At 35.9% G+C, this 24,247-nt stretch overlaps 2 protein-coding genes and 1 pseudogene across 2 annotated transcripts; 1 reads left to right on the top strand and 2 right to left on the bottom strand.

The window, feature by feature from the left end:
• The first annotated feature begins 220 nt into the window (after window positions 1-220).
• LOC124632496 (monocarboxylate transporter 14-like) lies at window positions 221-16,006 on the top strand. Its single transcript, XM_047167353.1, has 9 exons — window positions 221-554; window positions 11,855-11,978; window positions 13,085-13,228; window positions 13,335-13,607; window positions 13,691-13,835; window positions 14,056-14,203; window positions 14,433-14,577; window positions 14,824-15,012; window positions 15,657-16,006. The coding sequence occupies exons 1-9, from the start codon at window positions 441-443 to the stop codon at window positions 15,782-15,784; spliced, it is 1,410 nt and encodes a 469-aa protein (XP_047023309.1). The 5' UTR covers window positions 221-440; the 3' UTR covers window positions 15,785-16,006.
• Window positions 3,988-4,106, bottom strand: LOC124632848 (annotated as a pseudogene).
• Window positions 16,007-17,054: 1,048 nt separating the features above from the next.
• On the bottom strand, window positions 17,055-24,247 carry LOC124632495 (cytochrome P450 4g15-like). Its single transcript, XM_047167352.1, has 11 exons — window positions 24,151-24,247; window positions 23,649-23,857; window positions 23,160-23,357; window positions 22,618-22,800; window positions 21,019-21,088; window positions 20,638-20,764; window positions 19,708-19,894; window positions 19,211-19,323; window positions 18,790-19,027; window positions 18,245-18,430; window positions 17,055-17,470 (listed from the first exon to the last, which is right to left on the bottom strand). Exons 2-11 carry the CDS (start codon window positions 23,851-23,853, stop codon window positions 17,292-17,294), a joined length of 1,686 nt encoding a protein of 561 aa, XP_047023308.1. The 5' UTR covers window positions 23,854-23,857; window positions 24,151-24,247; the 3' UTR covers window positions 17,055-17,291.

The following is a 24,247-nucleotide window of genomic DNA, read 5'->3' as shown; positions in this document are numbered from 1 at the left end:
CGCAAATTGGCATTCTTAAAGACACGTGCGAAACACGCTTTGAATCAATCAGCTGTAATGTTCATTGATCTCAACAAATTTATATGGCACCGAGCCTCATAAGGGTTAACTATCAAAAACTCGTCTTTTTTATTAATTAATATCATTAAGAGGTAACACAATCCAAAACAAATTGATTATAGTTGCGATGTGCTTAGCACATTCTCCGAGAGTATTTTCATTATAGACACAGTGTCGTGCGGACGTGCGTTTGAAACTGTCGCTCGCATATAATGCAACCTCCGCAACATCGTCCTTTTTAAATGAATTTGTGTTCAGTCATTAAAAATAAGTAGCTTGAATAATAATATAAAAGGCATACATGAATTTAAGAAGATAATTCGTGATAAAGCACTGCCACCTTTCAGTTCAGTGATCTTTTAATACAGTGGTCCTTAGAAATGGATGAGGCTTTCGCGCATTTGGAGAGTGATGAGAAGAAGTGCAAGAAGGGTCTAGTAGCCCCGGACGGGGGCTGGGGATACGTGGTTGGTCTAGGGGTTGGATTTACCTTCGTAAGTGTACATCATATTACTTTTGTCACAAAAAATCGCACATGTTTAGTAAGAAAGCCGGCAAAATTTTGAGCAAAATATTTGATTGGTGAAATGCTCCTACCAAGTCTTGATTCGTATTTAAATTAACACATGACAGGGTCGGGAAGTCAGAGCCAAGGCATGCAGCATCAATTGGCTACCGATGCACAATACAGCTGAAATTGTGCGAATTCAATCTGAGTTACATATCTAGACGTATTCGTGGATCTCAATTATGCTCAAGTTATAATTTACGTTTTTATCATACTTAACTGTTAAAAAGTTTATTTTTTAATAGATAATAGGAAACCAATATACCGCAATATCATAAAAATACCGCAAATGATTTTGCTTTTGTTGCCGTTAATCAAACAATTATCAATCTTTGGCCAATGGCTTTATCTAAAACGTTTATATTACCTACTTATAGCTTAGTTTCTGCTAGCGGTTTCACCGGCTTCCTTACGAAAATACTTCCCGTACTCGGATAAAAAGTAGCCTATCTATTATTCTGAGTTGCTAATTGTTTCCAAGATTCATGATAATCTATTGAGCCTTTTGCGCGTTAATAAGTAACTAACTCACAAACTTTCGCCTTATAGTATTAGTTAATGTCACAACGTGGGGTTTATCACACTAACTTAGAGTTTTAGGCTAACTGAACGTACATATATTGATGGAAATAGCAAGAAGAAGCCTGAAAAAAGTTACTATATAGGTATTCGTAGGCTACGAGTTTTTAAGTACTTAGCTGAAAGTCAACATTGACAGTTATGCAATACACAAAAAAACAAAACTATGTACCAAACTAGTTTGTCAATCAATTATTAATTAATGCAATTTAATATGTGAGAACCGTCAGTTAATTTAATATCTGCATACAGAACAGAGCAGTTTAAATATCAATCACTTAATTGATGTGGTCAGGTTTTTATCGGAAATTAAGATAATAATGATTTCACTCTTTCATAATAATAAAACATACAAAAATTATCAAGAAATTGTAACAAAAAAGATGTTTTTAATGAATAATGGAAGTTTTTGATGTAGTTTTTTTATGCTGAAGGATGCAAAACTGGATCAATGAGGAATAGAATAAAGTAGTTCCTAACTAGTTAGGTACCTACCTATTACTAAAAAAAAATGTAAATGTAGTCGCAGGTGGCACCGGATAGGCAAAAAATAAGGAAAAGTCAAAAAGGAAATGGTGATTATCTGCGAGTTTTGTATCTTGGCGAGTCTGAGGGTCGGGACCTACTTAAGTAAAAACAAAATAATATTTTCGATTGGGGTATTTCAAGTACATGGCTATGTAAAAATGTATACTAGCTTTTCTCCACGGATTTACTCACACCAAACTTAGTCTAGCATCCTGAAATATAACAAAATCTTTAATCGCTTAATTGTGTAAAACACTATAGCTTCCATCCGTGTTTTTTTAATCTTGCATAGCGTGTCTAAATCTGAAAAAGTTTTCTTAGAAAAGATTCTGTGCCGCTGCATTACCTACACAATTATTTTCACCGAATCCTCTAAAGTTCTTAGTTTAATATTTTTTCCGTCACTTAATATTTTTCCGTCATTTAATATTTTTCCGTCACTTTTCATAGATAATAATATTCACCTCATTTATTCATGTCATCTTAGCCAATAAATTAATATTTTTATCGGTCTTCCTCTCCCTCTCTATCCATAAGTATGAATGGGGATACATTCATACTTAGCACACTCTTTATTGCACGTGTATCATCCCTTCTTATTGCATGCCCAATCCCATACCACGATAATCGCTTGCTTTCTGTTAATAATATTGTATTTTATGTTGACTTTTCTACTTATTTGTAAGGATGAAAACTGCTTATATATGATGATATTAAAAGTAGGTACTTATTTTTTAACTGTCACGGTCGGAAAGTTTAAAGTATCGATTTATTTTTCAAGTGGTTGAATTGATCTACAAATTGATTGATTTTATCTGACATGTAACTTAATGAACTTTTTATTAGATAAACTTGCGTTACTTGATATTGCAACGATTAGGCATATTATTTTCTACTGAATTTTATATCCGGGTGGTAAAATCAAAGGCTTTTTATCTTATCGATCATGACAAACAATAAAAAAGCCGCAGGTGGGCTAAATTTTTTTGATATCTACATGTAAACTTCAAGTTTTATCTATTTTTTTATTTATTCGCTACAATCACACACTGTTATGGTTAAAGGTACTATTTACCTACTCACCATGTTTTTATTACGTATTTTAAAAAGTTACATAATTTTATAAGTTCCTATTCTTATGTATTTTATTAATTTCCAATAATTTTCCACTTCTGTCGTACCATAATCCCAACTATTTTTAAAATTACTGTAGTTATGTCTTATCTATAGGTAAAGGTTGTCTACATATATTATATATTAGGGTGATAATATATAGAATTTACGTGTTGATTGAAGCTTGTGCAACTAGAATAGGCAGTTTTTATTTTTAGCGATAATAACTTTTCTTGGTAGGTATTCAGAAAACTGCGGGGAGCATCTAGTTTTCCATATATTACAATAAATGACGGGGATTCTACAAAATAAATCACGTGGTAGTTTTAAACTATTCATCATTAAATTATAGGTAGGTATTATAAATCTTGTTAGATTTGTTAACCCATTAGCGCTTTTCGACAATGTTCTTGACTACTAATGTTGATGTGCTGAGCTGTTAAAAATTGAGCTTTTAAAAATTGCTATTAAAAGTGAAATTATATTCTATTTTATTAGCTATTTGAAGAGAGAGTAGAGTTTGAAGAGTATTTATTTCTCGTCTTTTTTTCCCCTATGCTTAGGTAATAAAGTAAGTACATAAAGGTCAATGACCAGGATGGTATTTTTGTTAGCCTATATGAAACTGAATACGAAAACGTTTATGATGTTAATCGATCACAATTGTAACATGAATCATAAATACTTATTCTCTGTGCGAAGTCCGACACAAAATTCAATTTCTATGAGATGACTTTCCGTAAAAAAATATTCAGTGCTTATATGATAGTGTATTGAGATTAATCAATTTACACGATATTTATATATTAATTTTAGCATTTAAGTTTTTTTTAAATTAATAGCAACTCAACTGAATGTACGTTTTATCAAAAATTAAAGTTTTCTTGCGATAAATAAAGCTGTATGGTGATTCGTTAATTAAAACGAAGGACTAAGAAGCGTCTATGATTAAATTAAACCAATCTTCACCCTATTTTTTTTTAACGACTTCAAAAATCATCAAATGACCCCTCCCGCTGTGGGTTAGCAGCGGTGAGGGGGTGTCAGACTCTTACTGACTAAAAAACGTCGTGTTTCGTCATAGGCTTTTTATGTACCAGGGCCGCGGTATCTCTTACGAACAACCCGCAGCCCTTAAAAGTCAACGTCACGCTGTGTTCCCAGGCGGTCACCAATCCAAGTACTGACCGCGCCCGATGTTGCTTAAGTTCGGTGATCCGACGAGAACCGGTGTATTCAACGTGGTATGGACGTTGGCAACCAATCTTTACCTTACGTATTGCTCTAGTTATCTTTATGTTTTTCCGTAAACAAGTGTTTTCATACTTCAGGAAATTATGATTTATTTGTGTTTTGATTTTCTTGCAAGGCCTAATCCTAGAGATTAAGAAACATAATGTTTTGATCTTGCACTTTATTGCAGATAATTACTTAGTTGACGTAGCAGTAAACGCTTTTAGCTCAATAACATAGGAAATAGAAAATAACAATTAAACACTAGAATAACAATGCCTACCTTGGAGATATTTATTATTGAAACTAATAAGATAAATGGAACTAAGGCGATCATTCATTTGTTTCGTAGTCTCGTTTCATAAAAACTTGACGTCTATAAACGCTTTATAAGTACTGTTTTAATTTCCATTCATGTCATTAAAGGAGATAATTATTTGGAAGATCATACTTTCGGTTTTTATGAATTTAATTGGAGTGGCTGCATTGTTGACTTTGGTAAATGGGAATGACGTGGTTACTTTATCTTTTTTCTTTTTTTCCGTGGAATTACCCTTGACATTTTAGTGTTTTCGATGTTAGTGGACAATAACTTTCGTGAGCGCCGTTAATGTTCTATTTATAATTCATGAATGCGGCTTCACACGTGCATATTTGGGAAACGTGTTGGACTAGTCTGGCTTAGCCGAAATGTACAGTGTGCTGCATATATTATAATCGTAGGTAGCAAAAATAATATTGGTCTTACATTCATTACTACAAGACTAAAACAGATAATTGCCAATTTCTATTCCAAATGGTGCCATTTACCTATATGGAGAATAATAATTAATATCATGATTTTGAGTTTAATATTTTGATAAAGATCGATCGATTCGATGTCTAAAGTGTGGAAATCAGTGTTCCTGATTATTAAAGCAGTAGTACATATTGTTTTAATCCGTATTGAGTTTAGATCTATATAACATATGTAGTTTATACATATTATGTTATTGAGTTAAAAAACTTGGTTACAACTGTACACTATGATAGAAATCCTTTTCCTTTTCAACAGCATTTCCTGAATTTGTTTATTTTCAAATTAAGCCCAAAAAATAACTGTAAATTATGTTTTCAAATATTCATGAAATAACCGGCCGAATGGCATTTTTTTCAGCCAGTCATGAATATTAAAGTCCCATAATCTTTATTAGGTATGTTAAAAAAGTTAAACATATAGAGATATGTATAACTACTACATATGAGTAAAAAAACAGAATTATTAAGAAACGAGACTCGTGTAGTCACGTTTTTCTATATCAATATTAGTTCCTGAATATGAACTGTATTAAATTCTTGACCGTTATTTGAAGCTTACTAGTTTGAGATAGGCACCTACGTGTTTTCCGCTTTTATCTCCGTCCTTTTCTACCCCATATCTTGCATCTCTCTCGCACACCGACCAGTTTCACTCCCCACCAGGCAGGAGGCGACGAGTGTTCTCGGCGGCCACAGTTCGTCATTGGCGTCTTGTTTTCCGCCCGAGAAGGTTGTCTAACCAACCGCTGTAGTATTTCGTTGAAAAATAAACTCAGTGCTCTCGCAGAACACAGGTGAGTTTATAATATTTTATACAATTTGTTAACGGTTTTACCGTTCGATATTCGATTTTGCGAAATCAAGTGTTAATATTTTGTACATCTACCCCTTTTTTGTCACGAGTTTCTTCCGTGTACTTTTTTTTCAGTAATTTGTTTTCAGAATGAGTGACTTATAAAGCAAATACAGATGCGGTAAATAATAAAGCTACCACAGCCCGTGCACGTGACTATGGAAAAGAAAGCAAGCCCGAAGTTCCTAAGGCACCTGTGGCCCTAGTTCAATCCTGCAAGGCGTTCAACGGTTTGACAAAAAAGAATGGTGTGAGGTGCGGTCCAACCAGCATCTCCTTAGTTCGGACTGATCACTACCGCACTTGAAGAGGGCTGATGGTGTCAAGAAAGCTTTTCGGCCTTGAAAGACTTGGTACGCTCCCCTCGGACTACCAGTAAGTCTGTTAGCCACCTCCCATGGGGGTCGGCTCATTATCACGGCGTGTGATGGTTTTCGGCCTTGAAAGACTTGGTACGCTCCCCTCGGACTGCCAGTAAGTCTGTTAGCCACCCCCCGTAGGGGTCGGCTCATTATCTCGGCGTGTGATGCTTTTCGGCCTTGAAAGACTTGGTACGCTCCCCTCGGACTGCCAGTAAGTCTGTTAGCCACCCCCCGTAGGGGTCGGCTCATTATCTCGGCGTGTGATGCTTTTCGGCCTTGAAAGACTTGGTACGCTCCGCCTAGGACTGCCAGTAAGTATGTTAGCCACCCCCCACAGGGGTTGGCTCATTTTCACGGACCCGCGCAGGGTACCAATCTTGCATGTTGCGAGACGCAGCATCATTACAAAGTGGGGACCAGTAAGTATACTAGCCACCCCCCACAGGGGTCGTTTCATTATCACGGACCCGCGCAGGGTACCAATCTTGCATTTTGCGAGTCGCAGCATCATTACAAAGCAGGGACCAGTAAGTATACTAGCCACCCCCCGCAGGGGTCGGCTCATTATCACGGACCCTCGCAGGGTACCAATCATGCATGTTGCGGGTCGTACCATCATTGTAATCTACCCTCGCAGGGTGGCTTTTTGGATCGACTTTCGAAGAGTCGCCATTATAACCTTCCCTCGAAGGGAAATGGTAATCACACTCACGCTGAATGGCGTGTGACGCAAAACTCTAAAAGCTCCCTTGGGATATCACGAGTAAATTACAATAGGAACCATGTCCAACAGAGGAAACAGAAAGCGTCCAGGACCGCAGGCGGACTTTGATGCGTCCAACAAGGCACGTAAGTTATGACTTTCCAGGCGGGTTGCCTAACATTATATCAAGACCAATGGAAAGAAATGGGAGCTCCGCCTTTCTTGTCAAAAATAATAACTGGGTATCGCATACCATTGGCCAAGAGCCACCTTTGATAGATAATGCCAGATTTGACCAGAGAGTCCAAAGAGATGGATGTCGTCATATCCCAAATGATAAAACAAAAAGTTCTATTGATAGCTGCAAATTCTGCCAGCTTTCTTTCCAATATGTTTCTTGTGCCCAAAAGGCGACGGAAAGAACCGTCCAATACTCAATCTCAAGGTTCTCAACAAGTTCATAATTACAGAACCCTTCAGTTTAATAAATGTTTTTCGGGTGCTAGAGTTTCTTCAGAAAGACGAATGGCTGTGCAAGTGGATCTCGCCCAGGCTTACTTCTACCTTCCGGTAGCCGGAGGTCACAGACATGTTCTTCGACTAGTATACAGAAGAAGACTGCTTCAGATTACGTGCCTACCATTTGGCTTAAGCACGGCACCCAAGACCTTCGCCACAGTGACCAATTTGGGTGGCTCAAACTTTGAAAACTCAAGGGTTACTTATAATTGTGTATCTCGATTTTCTGGTGGCTCACCAAGATATATTTGCCTACTTTGGGATCATTTGCACCACGTTTTGGATGGCAAGTGAATAAATCGCAAGCATTATCAACAAGATAATGACAAAACGCACTACGTGACAAACAGCACGACAAACTTAGAAGACCTGCATAGCTTGATAGGACTTTTAAACTTCGCAAGTTTTCGTTGTTCCATACGGCAGACTGCATTACCGGGCTCTCCTCACTTTCCTCAATGCAGTGTTGAACAGCAATCTATACCTACCCTATTCATGGAACCGTGAGCCAAACGGTGAACAAACCATAAAAAGGGTTCTTATAAGTCACGATTGAAGTAATGATCATATTTTATAAAAATAACTACGAAAGTAATATACTGACAACATTAGAAATGATATTTTAGAACGATGTCTGTGGAACTTATGCAATCTTTTCAAACTTATTTGAAATCAAATATGTATAATAAAGGCCGTAAATTATTTTCTTAATTTTAATGAAATATGTAGTAAATCGTTTACATGTAAAATGAACCTAGAAGTCTTGACTGTCATACATAGAACCCTACTTAATTGAAGACCACGATACTAAGAACATTTTACATAAAAATGTGACGTTTTTGTCATCGGTCGGGTTATACCCACCATTTTGAAAAAGTGTCATTCTTTGGTTACATTGTGGGCTCACGGCTCGGTGAATGGAGTATAGCAATGTTGAACCTACCAGCAGATGCCTTAGCAGATCTAAAGTGGTGGCTGGTCAGCTGCCACCAAACCTTGGATATTCATTCGCCACTTCCCTGTCACCTTATAACCACGGACGCCTCCGATGTAGGATGGGGGCACAACTGAACGGAACTCCCGTAATGGGTTCATGGAACGAGAGAGAAAAAGGCTTTCACTGCGATCTGAAAGAGATGCTTGCAGTATTAACTGGAAAATCACGGCAAGTTGCTAAAGAGATCAACAGCCATTTTTCAATGCAAAAATGGGACTGTGGTGTCATATCTAAGAAATCAAGGTGGCACCCGATCAAGGAGCCTACCGAACTTGACGTACAGAGTATTCAGTTATCTTGAGCTGTATCAAATCTATCACGTCGTGAATCATATACCAGCCCTATTCAACAGTCAGGCAGACCATCTCTCCCGACACAAACCTCCACCGGAGTGGCATCTTGTATCAGCAGTGGACCTACTTGCCTCGAAGCGAGCCCAGGGACACATAGTTGTGTACTACGTGCCCCTAGATCTGAAGGACCCGAAAGCGGGGTTCCACGATGCCTTTTTCTCAAGTTTTGACTTACCCGCTAGCATGGGTATTACCGCCACCTTACCTTATACCGTAGGTCCTCAGTCATCTCAATTCAGGAACGGGAGTTAATCTCATAGTAGTTCCTTCGGTGGCACCAGGTATTTTGGCGAGCAGATTTGAAGTCCCGATCATTAGCAGTACCCTACACACTGATGAACCTCGAGCAGAAACCGATAGACACAGCAACGGGGATACCCCCTGCCAAGGTCAGGGAAATGGGGGGGGGGAGGGACAAGGAGTCTCTCCGACTGAAGTCTTCTTCAATCCACACGCAACACTTATCAATCAGCTTGGAGTCGATGGTTAAATTGGGGCGAAAAGTATGAAATTGGATCCTATGAATCCTTGAATCCCTATTTGGACCTATACTTACCCAATTTTTAGCAGACTTACACATAGTAAATAAACTAACATACAATACTATTTTATTACACAAGTCAGTTATAGCTACACTATGCAATGCAGAAACCACTGGAGAGCTAGGTTCACACGTTCTAGTCGGACACAATTTAAAATCAATAGCGCTGAGCAAACCTGTTCCCCGGGAAGCCGTCCATCTGGAATAATGACCAATTGGTAACCTACTTAAGTGCAGTAAACGTAGACGAGAATAATCCATTTGCAACTTCCAGGCACACTGCTGCTCTTTCTTTTGCTAGCTTGTTTCGGAAAGGCGAGTCCATGATCTTTCCTTGCTTGCAATAGACCCAGAACATTTCAAAAACAACAAAGATAATTTAATCTTATGGCCAGTCTTTGGCTCTAAGACCGACAGTTCTAGTCATAGGCAGTCGGGTTGTTGTTTGATGGATAATCAGGAAAATATAAATCTAAGTCCAGTGTATTGGGTCAGAAAGACTAAAGCCTTGTTAGAAGATAGACGGACATCGGCTAATTCCTTAAATTTATTTATATCCGTTAGAGGCCAACCAAAGGCAGGCACCCGAACGATGATGCGGGTGGATTAAGACATTGTTAAAAGAGGCAGGAATAACTACAACCCCAGGAAGCTTCCACTCGGCGGTAGCGTCAAAATCTGTGTTGACAATATACTTTTGGACGATATATTAGCAAAGGGTAATTGGCGATCAGGCAATACATTTGCCCATTTTTACAGAAGGGAAAGATACCCACTAAATAGAAGTAGCAAGTTATCTCGATTATTTAATTAATCCAGCTGATTAATGTCTATATTTTTGTTACTATTGTTATTAAGAAGTATCGCAATGTTTTTGTTAATTACTATTAGAAAATGAAATCAATTTTGCTTTTGTTCTTGCATCTCTCTTTTAATTTTTATTACTCATCCTTCGAGCCCATTTCCCAACTATGTTGGGGTCGGCTTCCAGTCTAACAGGATGTAGCTGAGTACCAGTACCAGTTAACTTTGATTACATTAGTATTCCAGGACGCAATACACATACTTACATGTGATTACTCGTGTACCTAAGTACCTATTTACATACACAATTTCATTGTGCTTTTGCTCACATTGGCGTCCACTTCCACCAGGCGATAACAAACACGTCTCAAACTAGTAAGCTTCAAATAACGGTCAAGAATTTAATAGCAGCGTTTTACCTGAAATAAAACGCATATTAAATACTTACCTTATTTGAAGCTTACATTTTAATTTCTGCCTGGTGTTTTCGACTCAATGACGAACTGTGGCCGCCGAGAACACTCGTCGCCTCCTGCCTGGTGGGGAGTGAAACTGGTCGGTGTGCGAGAGAGATGCAAGATATGGGGTAGAAAAGGACGGAGATAAAAGCGGAAAACACGTAGGTGCCTATCTCAAACTAGTAAGCTTCAAATAAGGTAAGTATTTAATATGCGTTTTATTTCAGGTAAAACGCTGCTATTAACCTAATTTACTATTGTGCAAACTTGAATCAGCAGAGTAAATTAATCGTTGTGATTTACACTTACTGTCTGAAAACCTTACTCATAAAAACAACAGTTTGCTAAGTAAGGCAAAACTTTGGTGTAAAATGTAGTACTGGGAATTGTAAAAATTTGGCCAAATTCGGATTTGGCGAAACCCAAAGGACTGATAGTTAAGTATCCTTAAGTGTAGGTGCTTTTGCAACCGTTGTTTTGTTACAATATTTTTATCGAGATAATACAGACCAACAAGGGTCAAGGGGCAATGATTATTTCGCAGAATCCAAAGAAAGTGAAAGAAAGTTTTCAATTAGCGTCAATTATGAAGATAAAGACAATTAATTTATTATGAACATTGTTATTCAATTGAAGCAATATAAATATGTAATTTACGGCCTTGAGTGCTGATATGACAATATTTATGTACATTTATCATTGTTTTTTAAGGCATTTCTACTCCGAGATTTATGGTTTCCAATGAACTCCTACGACAATTCTATAGATTTCGCTTCTATTATGGCTCATTAATTAAATAATGTGGTTCTGTTCTAATGATTTAAGGCGTTACCTACTAACACAGCCTACCTTGACAAATTATGTGGTCAAGGTTAGATTAATTCTAGTTTTTCTGCAACAGATATTATTGTGAAACACCTTTAAAGTAGTACAGTTCGTGACCAACTCTTTACTCTAAGTCATGGAAAAAAGTGTTTCATTCAACTTCTTAATTAAATTATATACCTAGCTTTTGAAAGAGGATTATTTTGTGAATTGAAGACCAACACCCCAATTACGTGTCACGCGGCGATCCCATTGTCATAGTTTTTCTTAAAAAGATTAATTGTAAATCAGGCGTCTTTTGTCATGGCCATTTTATTGAATTTCAACGCAGGATTCTAGGGTAGGGTAGGGCAGGTTCTAGTACATTTTGATAGTGTAAAAAACGTAGTTATTTAAGTTGAGTTATGAAAAAATTGCCAGAAAATGACAATCATAAAGGCGCTGTTAGAACATTCATTAAAGACAGCATGAGAGGCCCTGTACTTTCAGTAGGTCCCTTCTGCTGTTTTCATTATTCCTGTGGTGAGAAATTTAAATTTTTCGTTGTTCTTGTGTTTCAGATGTTGGGTTTCGGGTCTTCCAACGCGTTCGGCATATTGTTTCACAACTTCTTTGTGGAGCAGGGCAGCGGTAGTGGCTTGCCGCTTGTCATAGGAGTTTACAATGGAGCCCTTTCTATTTCTGGTAGGTTAACTTAACGAACTTAACAAAATAAACTAACACATATAAATAGATTTTGACATAGAAATTGTATCTTGTGATTGATACCTATATAAAAAGTACTCTAACTCTGTCTTCCATCAGGACCAGATCATGTAGTGAAGCATTGACCCTTTAGGAAGGGATTATTCCATCATTAGTTATGTGACGCTACTTAACCTAAATTAGTTCTTATTCGGATGCGTTAGACTGTGCGTAATTCCGGGCCAGTCCAAGTATTGATCATGGCTCAAGTTACTATTTCTAATTAAGGATAGGCAATGTAGCACAGCTCAAATCGTTTAATCAAGTCGGATTGGGCAAAGAGACCGATGGTATGTGATGTTTCAGTGACCTGCTTTTTAGTTCAATTTTAATTCGGTGGGGTGATTGTGCCTATACTTAAATTACCATAGTTGATTGAGTTTAGATGGTTGCTATGGGTGGTCTATTCCAGTGAGACTGGCTCTTCAATTGAATTGAGTGAAGCCTGTTCAAATTGATTGGGTGGTGTTACTACAGATGAGATGGTTTCTTTCATATTAAAGTAGGCCTGTTAGGGGTTGTAGACCATCAAGATTTGAAACAAAATTAAAACGTTATTAAAAGAAGGTTGTACTGTTGTAAAAAAACAAGTTCAATAACATAATGAAATGAATACGTGTGGGTATAGTTCTTGTTGAATTTAGCTGTGTTTTCAAACCTCTCTTAATCTGTAAACTGATACTGTCCGCAGTGTAAGTGACACCATTTCCGTGAATTACTTCACTTTAGTGTGATACGGATCTTTTACTAGTTTACTATGCAACGGTTTCAAATTATTCGTATTTTAATTCATGTATCTATTAATTAATTTAGGATTTGTTTGTTATTCTACACCTCATTGTCTAAACTAGGAAGGAGACATTTTAATCAAAATGTTTTATTGTTTGTTTATATCATTTAAAGTGTATATATTTGTTTAAGTAATTTATTAAACATGTTCCTAAAAATAGACCCTTGTTTAGGAGAAGATGGCCATGAAATTATCGTAATTCGAGTGTTTGACGTCACCAAAATATCTAAATAATTTGTATATGACGTATTTCCAGGTTTCCTGGGCGGGATAGCTTTGAAGCGATATTCTTTTCGTCAGGTGGGCCTCGTTGGAGCAGGATTATTTGTGCTCGGAGATGCCCTCACAATTTTCGTGCAAAGGACTTACCAGTTGGTCTTCACATTCGGAGTTATTAGAGGTAAAATTATTGACATCAATTCACCATTTAACTGTAAAATAATATACAGAGACTATCAAAATCATATAGATCCGCCAGTCTTCTAAAAATTACTTCTTATTTTCAGGAGCCGGATTCGGAATGATGATCCCAGTCAGTTTTACGGCCTTTAATTGCTATTTCACCAAGAAACGGACGGCAATGATGAGCGCCAATCAAGCAATGAGCAGTTTAGCCTCTATAACCTTCCCAATGTTGGTGACGTACCTTCTGTCGGAGTACGGACTAAGATGGACCCTCGCGTTAATCATGGCAGTTGATCTACACTTGGTGTTTGCCATGCTAGTCATGCATCCTGTTGAATGGCATATGATTAGATCTGATGAAGTTATTGAAAAAGGTGCCGATATTATTTTTCTAATGACACAACTGCTTGTGATGTTATCTCATATTTCCCGAATATTAACGAATTCTGTTTTTTAGAGTTATGTGATATAAATAGTATTAAAAAGAAAAGTATAGACAGTTTCGATGAGTTCTCTGTGCGTATGCTACCCGGTGGTGAAGAGGACGTGGAAATAAAAAGTATTAAGAGAAGAAAAAAGGAGTCTAGGACAATTAATTTCGTGTGAGTATTACAAATATAATCCCTGAAGTACCATGGATTTTTTTAGGACCAGGAATAGAGTAATTGCACATAATTGCAAAGACTATCACTGTCGAGCACTGAATTGACCCATTTCTTTGGGATGACAATGCTCTGAGATAGGCAAGCTTATCTTTCAAGTGTGAGGATTTTCTAATCTCAAATGTGTCACGTATTAAATATGTTTTGAAAATTGTTTCAGAAAGATTGTGTGTGAAAATGTAGAACTGGACTTGTTGAAGGACCCTAAATTCGTTAGCACTTTAGTTGGACTCGGGTTCGCCTTTGTGTCTGATGTTACATACTTGGCTATGGAACCAATGCTACTTTTCTCGTATGGATTTTCTAAGGTACCTACGCATAAGATGCTAATATATGTCAATGGCTAACATGTAGGAAGTATGTCTTATCTATCATGACAATTTATTCTAGATAACCTAAACTTGACCTTTTCAAGAAACCATTTAATTTAATAAAACCATATCATCTTTATCCTTTTCAATTAATTCAATGTAGGTATCATCACCATCAAGGTTAAGATTTGGAACGTAGTTTTTATAATTTTGGTTTGTTTTTCAGATACAAGTAGCGACGTGCGTTATGGTCGGAGCTGTGTCAGATTTAGTCGCAAGATTAGTACTTGCTGTTGTCACTTACTTCTTTGTCGTCGACAGTCGGCTGATTTTCTTCGTGGGCACGTGTGTAACGGTCTTCCTACGTATAGGTAAATATAATTCTGGTTAAAAATCATTTAATAAAACTAACTGCTTATTTTAAATTTTTAGTCGATTAGTCAAATTTATCTTGTTGAAATCCTTGGAATTCCTTATGTCGGGGGTCTTATTATGTCGATTTATGGTTTAACTTATTTTTATGGTTCTGTTTTTTACATTATGATTTCACTAATGAATAGAATTAAAACTATTATTTTAGGTCTATAGTCCGTAATGATTTGCATTTCTCGTTTCAGCCTTGGTGACATCAAGCTCGCTGTGGTTTGTTTTCGCAATCACTGCCGTATCTGGTCTCGTGAGGTGCTCCGTCCAGGTGTTGTTTCCTCTTGTGTTGGTCACTGCGGCGCCAGATCGCTTCCCAGCAGCACTGGCATTACACATATTGTTCTCTGGAACACTTATGATGTTGGCTGATCCTATGATTGGTGAGAAATTTATAAGTAGTCAGATACAAAAAGAAAACTGCGACTTTCAAGTATGCTTCGTCATCGTTTCCAATAAATGTATTTTGGATTTGCGAATTGATAAAATAGGCTACTATCGTTTAAATTAAAATCTCATCTATTATCTATTAATGAATATTAAATGACTCATTAGGTAAATTAATGATTTTATCATTTTTAATTTACTGGTAGGGCCAGGTGCCTATTTTAATAATGATGATTATGCATTGTCACATGACTTATTCAATATCTATCAAGATAGAATAATCAATTAAAATCGCGCATTTTCGCGAATTGATGAGTTTATTTGCCATAATAGGCACGTAATGCATTATCTTCTCCGGAAACAGGTGACTAACTGGATAGCTACCACTTTATCTTGAAACAATACTGATTTTATCTCTGAAAAGAATTATCACTTTTTAACAATGGTTAGATATGAAGATAGGAAAAATGGGTTATTATCGAACGGCTGAACATGATTTGGTCAGATTAATTTCTAAGAGACTTTAACTACACACATACATTATGTTTTATTGTAGGTCATATAGATTCAGTCTGTTATTTTTCTAAGTCATATAAAATTTACCTAAGTCTTTTTTTTAGTTATATTATTTTTTTTCCAGGTGTACTATATGAAACTACAGGAAGTTACGTGTACTGTTTCTTCGCAATGAGTTTCTGCTGTCTAGTGTGTGTTGTACTATGGACTATTGAATTTATAGTGTACCGTAAAGGTAAAAGTAGATCCTAAATATAATTATTAGAACTTTCAAGTACTATTGTATTTGTGCCGTAAGTCTTAAACTTTTTGAAAGAAGGCCCTAAGGTGATATGCCATATGAAAGTCTTTTTAATTACCAGACTACTTTCTAGTTAAAAGATTACAAATTTCTATGAGAAAGTTCCTTTACAAAAAGTCTAAGATGAGAGTGAAACTGCGGGCAGTAGCTAGTTGATTTTTTATTAAATAGTTTAGCTCTTAATCTTTGAGATAAACTGTTTACTAACTTTATAGTTTTATCAGTGTGTGAAGTTCCTTCGTCTTACAGTTAGTATTTGTGGTATATGATAAGGTACAAAAGGGATTTTTGTAAGTGTATAGTAAAGCCTATTTCATACAAGAAATGATAAAAATATGCGTTAATTCTATTTCCATACTTGTTACCAAGCTGTGCTATTTGTGCTAATATCCTTTTATCTCATGTAACCGTAGATTAAGGTTCCATAGGGTAAACGAAATGACGAATTTATTACAAGCTTTTTTATAAAATTCCCAGATAGGGAAGGAACGTGAGTAGTTAAGTAATTACCAAAGATAATTTTATATAATGAACTCTTATGTATCCTGTATAGGTTTCTGAAATCGTTTTCATATTTGATATTATAATTCAATAATAATTATAATTCCATATGTATTCTGTTTAACATTTTTATATGAGTTTTACTGAGTATATAGTTTTACTGAGTATAAGCATGTACCTAATGTGAAAAAAAAAGATTTTGTTGAATACTGATAAGGAGGACCGTCTCTTGTGAATTAATAATAAGCGTATTTCTTTTAGGCAGTTCCTTTATAGACATAGCAAATATGGCAAGGCCAATACAGTGCATACGGACAAATAATTGATGACGTTATTTCTATGTTTCATTTTATTTGATTCCGCAATATATAGATTTATTACCGATTTAACAGGAAGGCGATACCATATACATGCTTGTATGACATCGTCTCTACTAATTTTATTTTTGTAGAAAAATGTAAATTAAACTATTTAATTTTTATCTTTATAATTTTTAAATTATAGAAATGAATTTAAATACTGTAATTTATATGAAATTGATTTATTTTGTATTAAATAGAATGAGTGACTTGAAGGTCAAGACTTTATTCTGATTTCCTTATACCTTGTAAATATACCTAATTGTGTCTAAGTTTTTTTTTGTATTATTTTTCCAATTATGCGACAGGTTCCTAACGGCCTGTTATAGGGGATGTATTGTGGGCAGAAATTAAACAAACATTATTTTTCATTTTTTATTTATTTAACGACTGAAACTGAGCTTCTCCGATATTTTTACATAATCATTTACACACATTAATCAGGTTGCATTGTAAGTACGATTTAAAAAACCCAAAGAAGTTTATTTTCAAATCATTAAAACATGTTCTCAGTAAGAAAAGCCAGACGTCTTTATTAACTTAATTATAAATATTTCTTAATTAGGACGATAATACTAAATTATAATTATTGAGTGATTCAAGCTGATGATGGTACTCTAACTCTGGGTTCGACCTTCAGTCTGAAGCCGTCTGATCTCTTCAGAATAATATCGGCTTTCAGTTGGTAGTCTTTTTCAGGTACCTCTGAGATACACTTGTAATTCCTCAGGATGGTTGAAAGAAGAATCTTCAGCTTCAGAAGCGCGTACTTGCGTCCTGAAAAGTAAAAATGACGAAGTTAGTTTGGTTTGTTTGGGTGCAGGAGGCGAAGTTTTCTTTTAACGTGGGTGAAACTGCTGGAAACAGTGACGTTTAGGTTACTCATATAATCTGGTGTTTTGTTTATGGATTAGGAAAACACAACACAAAAACCTAAATAGGTACTCCAAAATACCGAATTAGAGTGTGTAAGTCAGTAGAAAGAAATTTTAACGTTTAGAAACTGACAGGTCAGGATAGGATTAATGAGATGTCACAGAAAATATTTTTTAAGTTTATTAAAATTACATACTGCGAAATGATGAAAATATCAATCATCATTTATGATATTTAATAAGGATGATAACAAGCTCACAAATTAAGTGGGGTATTCAGCATTTATACTTCGTTATTTATTGCAAATTATAGTCACGCAAAATCTATTTCGTAAAAAAGAATTCCAATTAACAAATTTATAAATGCAAATATTAATTCTATAAATGGTCCAAAATATTAAATAGGCATTTAAATTGTATCGTTACAATGTGCGTGTCAAAGTTCATGAACTCAAAACTCTTTGAGGAAAATGGTACCTTTACAGGCCTAACTCTTTTGAAAGGTATGTTTATAGTTAGATAACTTAATAAATGTGAAACAATAATTTAATTAATAATAGATATTTTTTAAAGAAAGATGTTTGTTGATTCCTTGATAGTCAACAGTACTCCAATAAAGCGTGAAGGTTCTGTTTAAGATGAAATTATTTTTTAAGTATAAGGTCCTTCTACTAACCGACACAGCTCCTAGGTCCAGCACTGAAGGGAATATAGCTGTAGTAATGCCTGTTGGCCATGTTCTCAGGCAAGAAGTTGTCAGGGTTGAAGGTATCAGGGTCCTTATAGTGCTGAGGGTGACGGTGGATGCCGTAAGTGCACACCACTACGGTAGCTCCGGCTGGGAGCGTGTAGTTGTTGGTAACTGTAAAGAAACATTTGGTAAGGTGTATTTGCCAAGTAATAGCAGGGCTGCAAATGGATGGATGATCATTTTACTTTTTTTTGTCCTTTCTTATCTTTTACATTTCTTAGCGTAATCGGTCACAGTCCTTTGATCCTTCGATCAACTTTGGTCAGACGTTTGATCCTGTCGAACATTGAGTACACTAGGTGTATTCGCGTTGACATTCACTTAGATAGGTATGAAAGTTACGCATCGCTTTAACAAGGCTATAACAGTGCCTATTAATTAAATCTCTGAACAGTTAAGTATATAACAAATACAGTAATTTGCCGTTACAGAGTTATAAAAAATTGCTCATAATTTATTTCTTCTCTTACCAATCTTAGCGTCTCTCTTCAACTCCCTAGCAATGATGGGCACTGGTGGGTACATCCTCAGGGTTTCGAGGATCACACGCTCAAGGTACTTCATTTGAAGAGTATCGTTGAAAGTGGCTGGGCGGTCAGAATCACCGAAGATTTCGTACAGCTCATCGTAGACTCTTTTTTGCACATCCTGGTGGAGACCCAAAAGACACAGCACGAAGCTGGAGCCAGCTGCTGTAGTGTCGTGACCCTGTGATCAAAAAACATTAACATCATTACAACTTCTTCTTCTACTTTTATAGGACACAGTAAAAGGTTTCTAAAAGCTTTCATTCTTCTAAGGGACTTTATACAGATTCATGCAAATGTCACTGACCTTATCGATTGGATACTCATTTGATGTCGTTATAAATTATTTCTCTTTTATTCTTACCTCAAACATGATGGTGTCGACTTCTTCTTTGATCTCGTGATCAGTAATATTGTGCGTTCCGTTTTGTGCAGACTCAAGCATCAGGTCCAAGAAGGCCAAACGTTTTTTCTCTCCTGTAATATTTGGAATATAAAAACGTGAACAAGTTTTCAAACCTTTTTTATTGCAATCAATATTCAATTATGCAGAATATTTTTTGCCGAACTGCTTTAATCTGGATTTCATTTTTTATAGCTATTTTATTAGAGAGCAAAAGGTGTCATACGGCAAAGTGGCAAGAATCCTTCTTAAATGTCATGAATCTAAAAATAAATATGGGGGAAAACCGATTTTTTTTTGTCTTAGTGCAATATTTTTTTTCAGAACTTGCTATAATACCTTTTTAATCCCATATCAGAGGCCGTCAGGCGGATTTGAGAAAATTCAGGGAGTAATTCTCTGGTAACATAAATTGAACTTTCAGTTTACACGGTTGAAGAATTCTGTTCTTGACTTACCGACATCGTTTTCGTCATTAAAGTCCAAGTCGTCACGGTAGCCCTTGAACACGGTATCAGAAAGGGTCTTGCTGTTATTTGCCAGAACTTCACCGGACCTCTTGCCGTCCGTCAGCTCTTGTAGAGTGGGAGGAATGATACCCTTTGCCTTGTTTTCATGGTAAATCTTCTTCTTCAGGCTAATGACCTAAAAGTTGGAAACAATGGTGGATTGTAATAAATGCAATGTACACACAGTGGCCAAACTTATAGGTTCCTTGCGTGAGACGATAGTGTCTATTGGAAGAAAAAGGCTAGTACTTGGCTACTTGCTACTTGTTACTTGCAGCCTGTATTCCAATCTGTATTTCAGATGTTTTGACGACAATGCTTCACAGGCCAACCCACGGAGGAGAAAAGACTAGCGGAGATGCCCTAACGAAAAATCTCCTAACAAAGCAGCGTGGGCCAACCCAACATATTGAACCATATTGAATACCGCGTATTTATTACCTATCTATACCTCGTAAATAATACGCCGAATGTTAAATTGCAAACAACAGTCGTTAAACACTACGATTAAATATTGTGTAACAATTGGACTTTTGACTCGTATGACGAACACGCATTTAGGTATTAAATCTAATTAATGCGCTTGCAAATTAGACCGGCTACGCATAACGTTAAATTAGTAACGTTATTTATTGACAAATTAATTAAATGTTGTTTTTGGGTGGTCCACTATCTCTGTTTGGGGAAATTAGAGCAAAGGAAATGATTTGATATATTACTTATTAAGATTGTGAACCAAATTGTTATTCGCTTTGTAGTTAACGTATTCCTACAATTAACACTGAAAGCCTAAGTAATTAGATTCTGAATAAAATTAACAATTATAATATTCAATGCTAGAGGCCCCTTACGTAAGTCATGATTTAACTAACTACGTACCTTATTTGTGAGTCCGTGAATAATGTCCAAAAGTTTCTGTTGAGTTTTGAAAAGCGGGTGCAACTTGAACATGAAGTCCAGTCTAAGCCAGAACTTGTAATGTCTCTGGTGGATGATGTCACACATCCTGGAAAAAAGTAAATAAACAACAAAGCATTAATAAACATTCTAGTAATGAAATAATACAAATGTAATGAAATCGTAATGGAAGGAAAGATCCATTTAAGAAAAGCTACAGATTTAATTAATGCCTCCATTTAAAAGTATATAATAACAAATTCATAATAAGTCTCAGATTTCTACATTGACACTTATGACACGTTTGTAATATAAGTTAAGAAAGTTAATTAGGTTGACGAAGATGGCTTAGGGAGAACTTACTTCATGACAGCCATGGCATAGTCGAAGCTCGATTTATCTTGAGTCTTCTTAGTGATGCCCATAGCAGTCTCTGGAAAATAATAGTCATTATACTTCGGCCGTTCAGAGAATGCGTTCCTGACACCTATCAGTTAGTCACGACTAGTGATGGGCACAACATAACACTGAGTTCGTTACCGTTCCTTCAAAATGAACCGCCGCATTATTTTAAGATTATTTTCGTTTTAAATTGGCGGAATCATTTGTTTTATATTTTAGTTATTTAAGTGGAAACCAAAAAAAGGTAATATTCATATAATAAAATTGTTTTATTTATTCTTTGTTACAAGTACATTGAATTGAATGTGCGAACAGAATATTAATCAGACTCCGATTTGCTTGAGGAGGTGGTGTCTTCATCATCATCTTCGCCTACATGTATAATTATATTATTATCAATAACAGAATCAATCCTGATATCTCGGTCTAACAAAAGCCGGGTAATCAAATAAAAACAGATCGAAAACACTTGAAAAACGTGGTCTATGCGCACGAAACGACAACGGACGACTGTTTTAGCGTCACAAAATGGCGGCCCATAACGCCATTTGGGGTTACCATTTTTAATCTAAGTATAAAAATGCGGTTTGGTCATAGTTTTATTTTTATATTTCATAAACGTTATAATTAAGTCTTATAGTCCATTATTTTCCAATTCTTAAAAAGAAAATCAAAACGTATTATTTTATATTATAACTGTATAAGAACAGATTACGATACTTGCCTGTTATTTTTAGCACAGCACTACAAAATATAAACCGCTGACATAACCTTGTAATAGCGCAGTATAGATTTAGAAAAATATTGTTTACCAAGTTATTTGACACTCAGTTTGGCACAAAATTATAACATTCATTGATTATTGATATAATAATGTTGTTTTAATGCTCCTCAATTGTTAAAACGGTAAACAACCAGCAAAAATATTTTTATCGTAACTGCAACGCCATTGCAAAGTTACGTCGTCAGTTCAATCGCGACGTGTCAGGAACGCATTCTCTGAATGGCCGAACTATAGGTAAGTTCAAGGTTTTTCAATCATTATAGGTATAGAAATTTACAATAGAGAAAACAATTGGTAGTGTAGGCAAGGGTTACTAACTAATTACAATAATGAATAAACATTACACATTGTCGCAAAGTATTTTTTTTGACAAAATTTTCAATGCCTCGTAGGGAAAATACTGAATCTACAATTCGATGCAAATATCAAACTGTTACCTGAATAGGGGTAACTTAGAACTGATCTTTTTATAAACTGAGAATTTAAGAAACAGAGTCTAAATATCGATTGGAACCGTAGTAAGATAGCCACCCATTTCCATATTTGGCCCTAGTAGGTTATCATCAGTTTACTGTCCCACTGTTACTGTGTACGATGTTTGTCTTCAAAGCCAATGTCAAATCAGCGATCTAGACATACCTACACCTATTTACTTTGTTTTTGGCAAGGCCACATCGGTACATTTTACAGCATTTAGAGTTACACATTCGTCTTCAAACAAACAAAATATAGATGGTAAATAAATAAGACAAGTAAGTAAATAACTGAAAACTTACCAAGTAAAATGTCAACAGTAACGCCGCTCATGTGGTCGTGAACATCAAAAGTTTTGCCGACTTCAGATCGTAGTTTTTCCACCACATTCTTGCTGTTTTCATTGAATACGTCGACGAAAGATTTCAAAATGTTGATGTGGAATGTTGGAGCAATCATTTTTCTGTGTGACCGCCATTTTTCACCTTTAAAAGAAAAGGGCAATCAGTTGATGGTAATACACGAGGGCTACTAGCATTATAATTTAGATATAAAATACAAATAACTAAGGAAATCAGAGCTTTTGTTGGAACCATGAATAGAATGAATAAACATCCACTAACTACCTTAAACCACTAGACACTAAAACCTTTAATTTCAGAAAACTGTTTTATTGACTGTTTGACAACATCTTAAAAAACTATAAAATCCAACATGTTTTAAAAGTTGTATTGGGCCTATTTAATGATTATGTACAAAAATCTCGAATCTTCCATGGAACGGCTGACGAACTAAAAGTAGCTAATAAAATTATGAAATGAAGCAGTGGAAATGAAATTCTTACCTGAACTGATGAGGAGACCTTCACCAAGCCAAGGTTCGAAGAATTTGTAATCTGAGGCTTTGTCGATGTGGACGTTACTGTTGAGGATCACTTCCACATCTTCGGGGTTTGCGAGGAAGATAATCAGCTTTGATCCCAACCAGCCACGGATCACGTAGCCATATTGGTCCGCGATATCCAGACCAATTCGAATAAATTCTGTAATTAAATGAAGTTAGTAAGCTTTCGAAATACGCAGCAAATGTGTTTAGTGCAGGTATGAGTAAGAGAAAAGCTACATTGTCATTGTGTCTGTTACCTAATAACGTAGGGCATACGCATTACATTACGCTACATTCTAGTAAAATAGTATATTTAATAACGGGTAACCTGGTATGAAAAAAATGTTCTAGAAATCTTACAAACAAAACAATTATGAAACATAGAAGATCACTGATTAAATTTCTAGACTGCTGCTTTGAGAATATTAAGACTCATTTAGGTACTCACGTTCAGGTTTCTTGAACAGCGCCATGAGCGCATTTCCGAAGAGTGGGAAGGCTGTAGGTCCTGGCAGGACATTGCCCATCCTGTATATCCTGGACTGCTGCTGCCATCGGTGGAATATCCAGACACATGATGCGATGATGACCAGCGGGTAGAACACCAGCCTGGTAGAATTGACGTTCGGTTCGACGTCCACCACTGACGTCATTTTCCTGTAAACGAAATGCAATGTAAAAATACTGACTGTGATGACTCTTCAAATTCACTGTAATGCGAATTATATGATTTTAGTACGAAGCACTATTTTATGTTCCCAATAAAGATTATTGCAAACTTTTTGTGAAGTAAGCGTTGTTGCGTAAATTTTAAACATTTGCTGTATTTGATGTTTTTGTGAAAGCAAGTTTTTTTAAAATATTGTAATCACTTAATATTTTTTTTTGTTTTTAGGTTATTTTTGGAGATTATAGTTTTTGGCACATAAAATTAAAATTTACCACTGTACCTAGTCGTAAGATAAATAAGTCACAAAAAAGATTTTTTCCTAAATTATTGTTTTTAGCACGGTCTTACAACCAGTACTGAGAAAGCAATTTTAATTT

Source organism: Helicoverpa zea, chromosome 8 (assembly GCF_022581195.2).
Source record: "Helicoverpa zea isolate HzStark_Cry1AcR chromosome 8, ilHelZeax1.1, whole genome shotgun sequence".
In the NCBI taxonomy this organism is placed as follows: Eukaryota; Metazoa; Arthropoda; class Insecta; order Lepidoptera; family Noctuidae; genus Helicoverpa; species Helicoverpa zea.
This window is presented reverse-complemented; position numbering and strand designations above follow the sequence as displayed.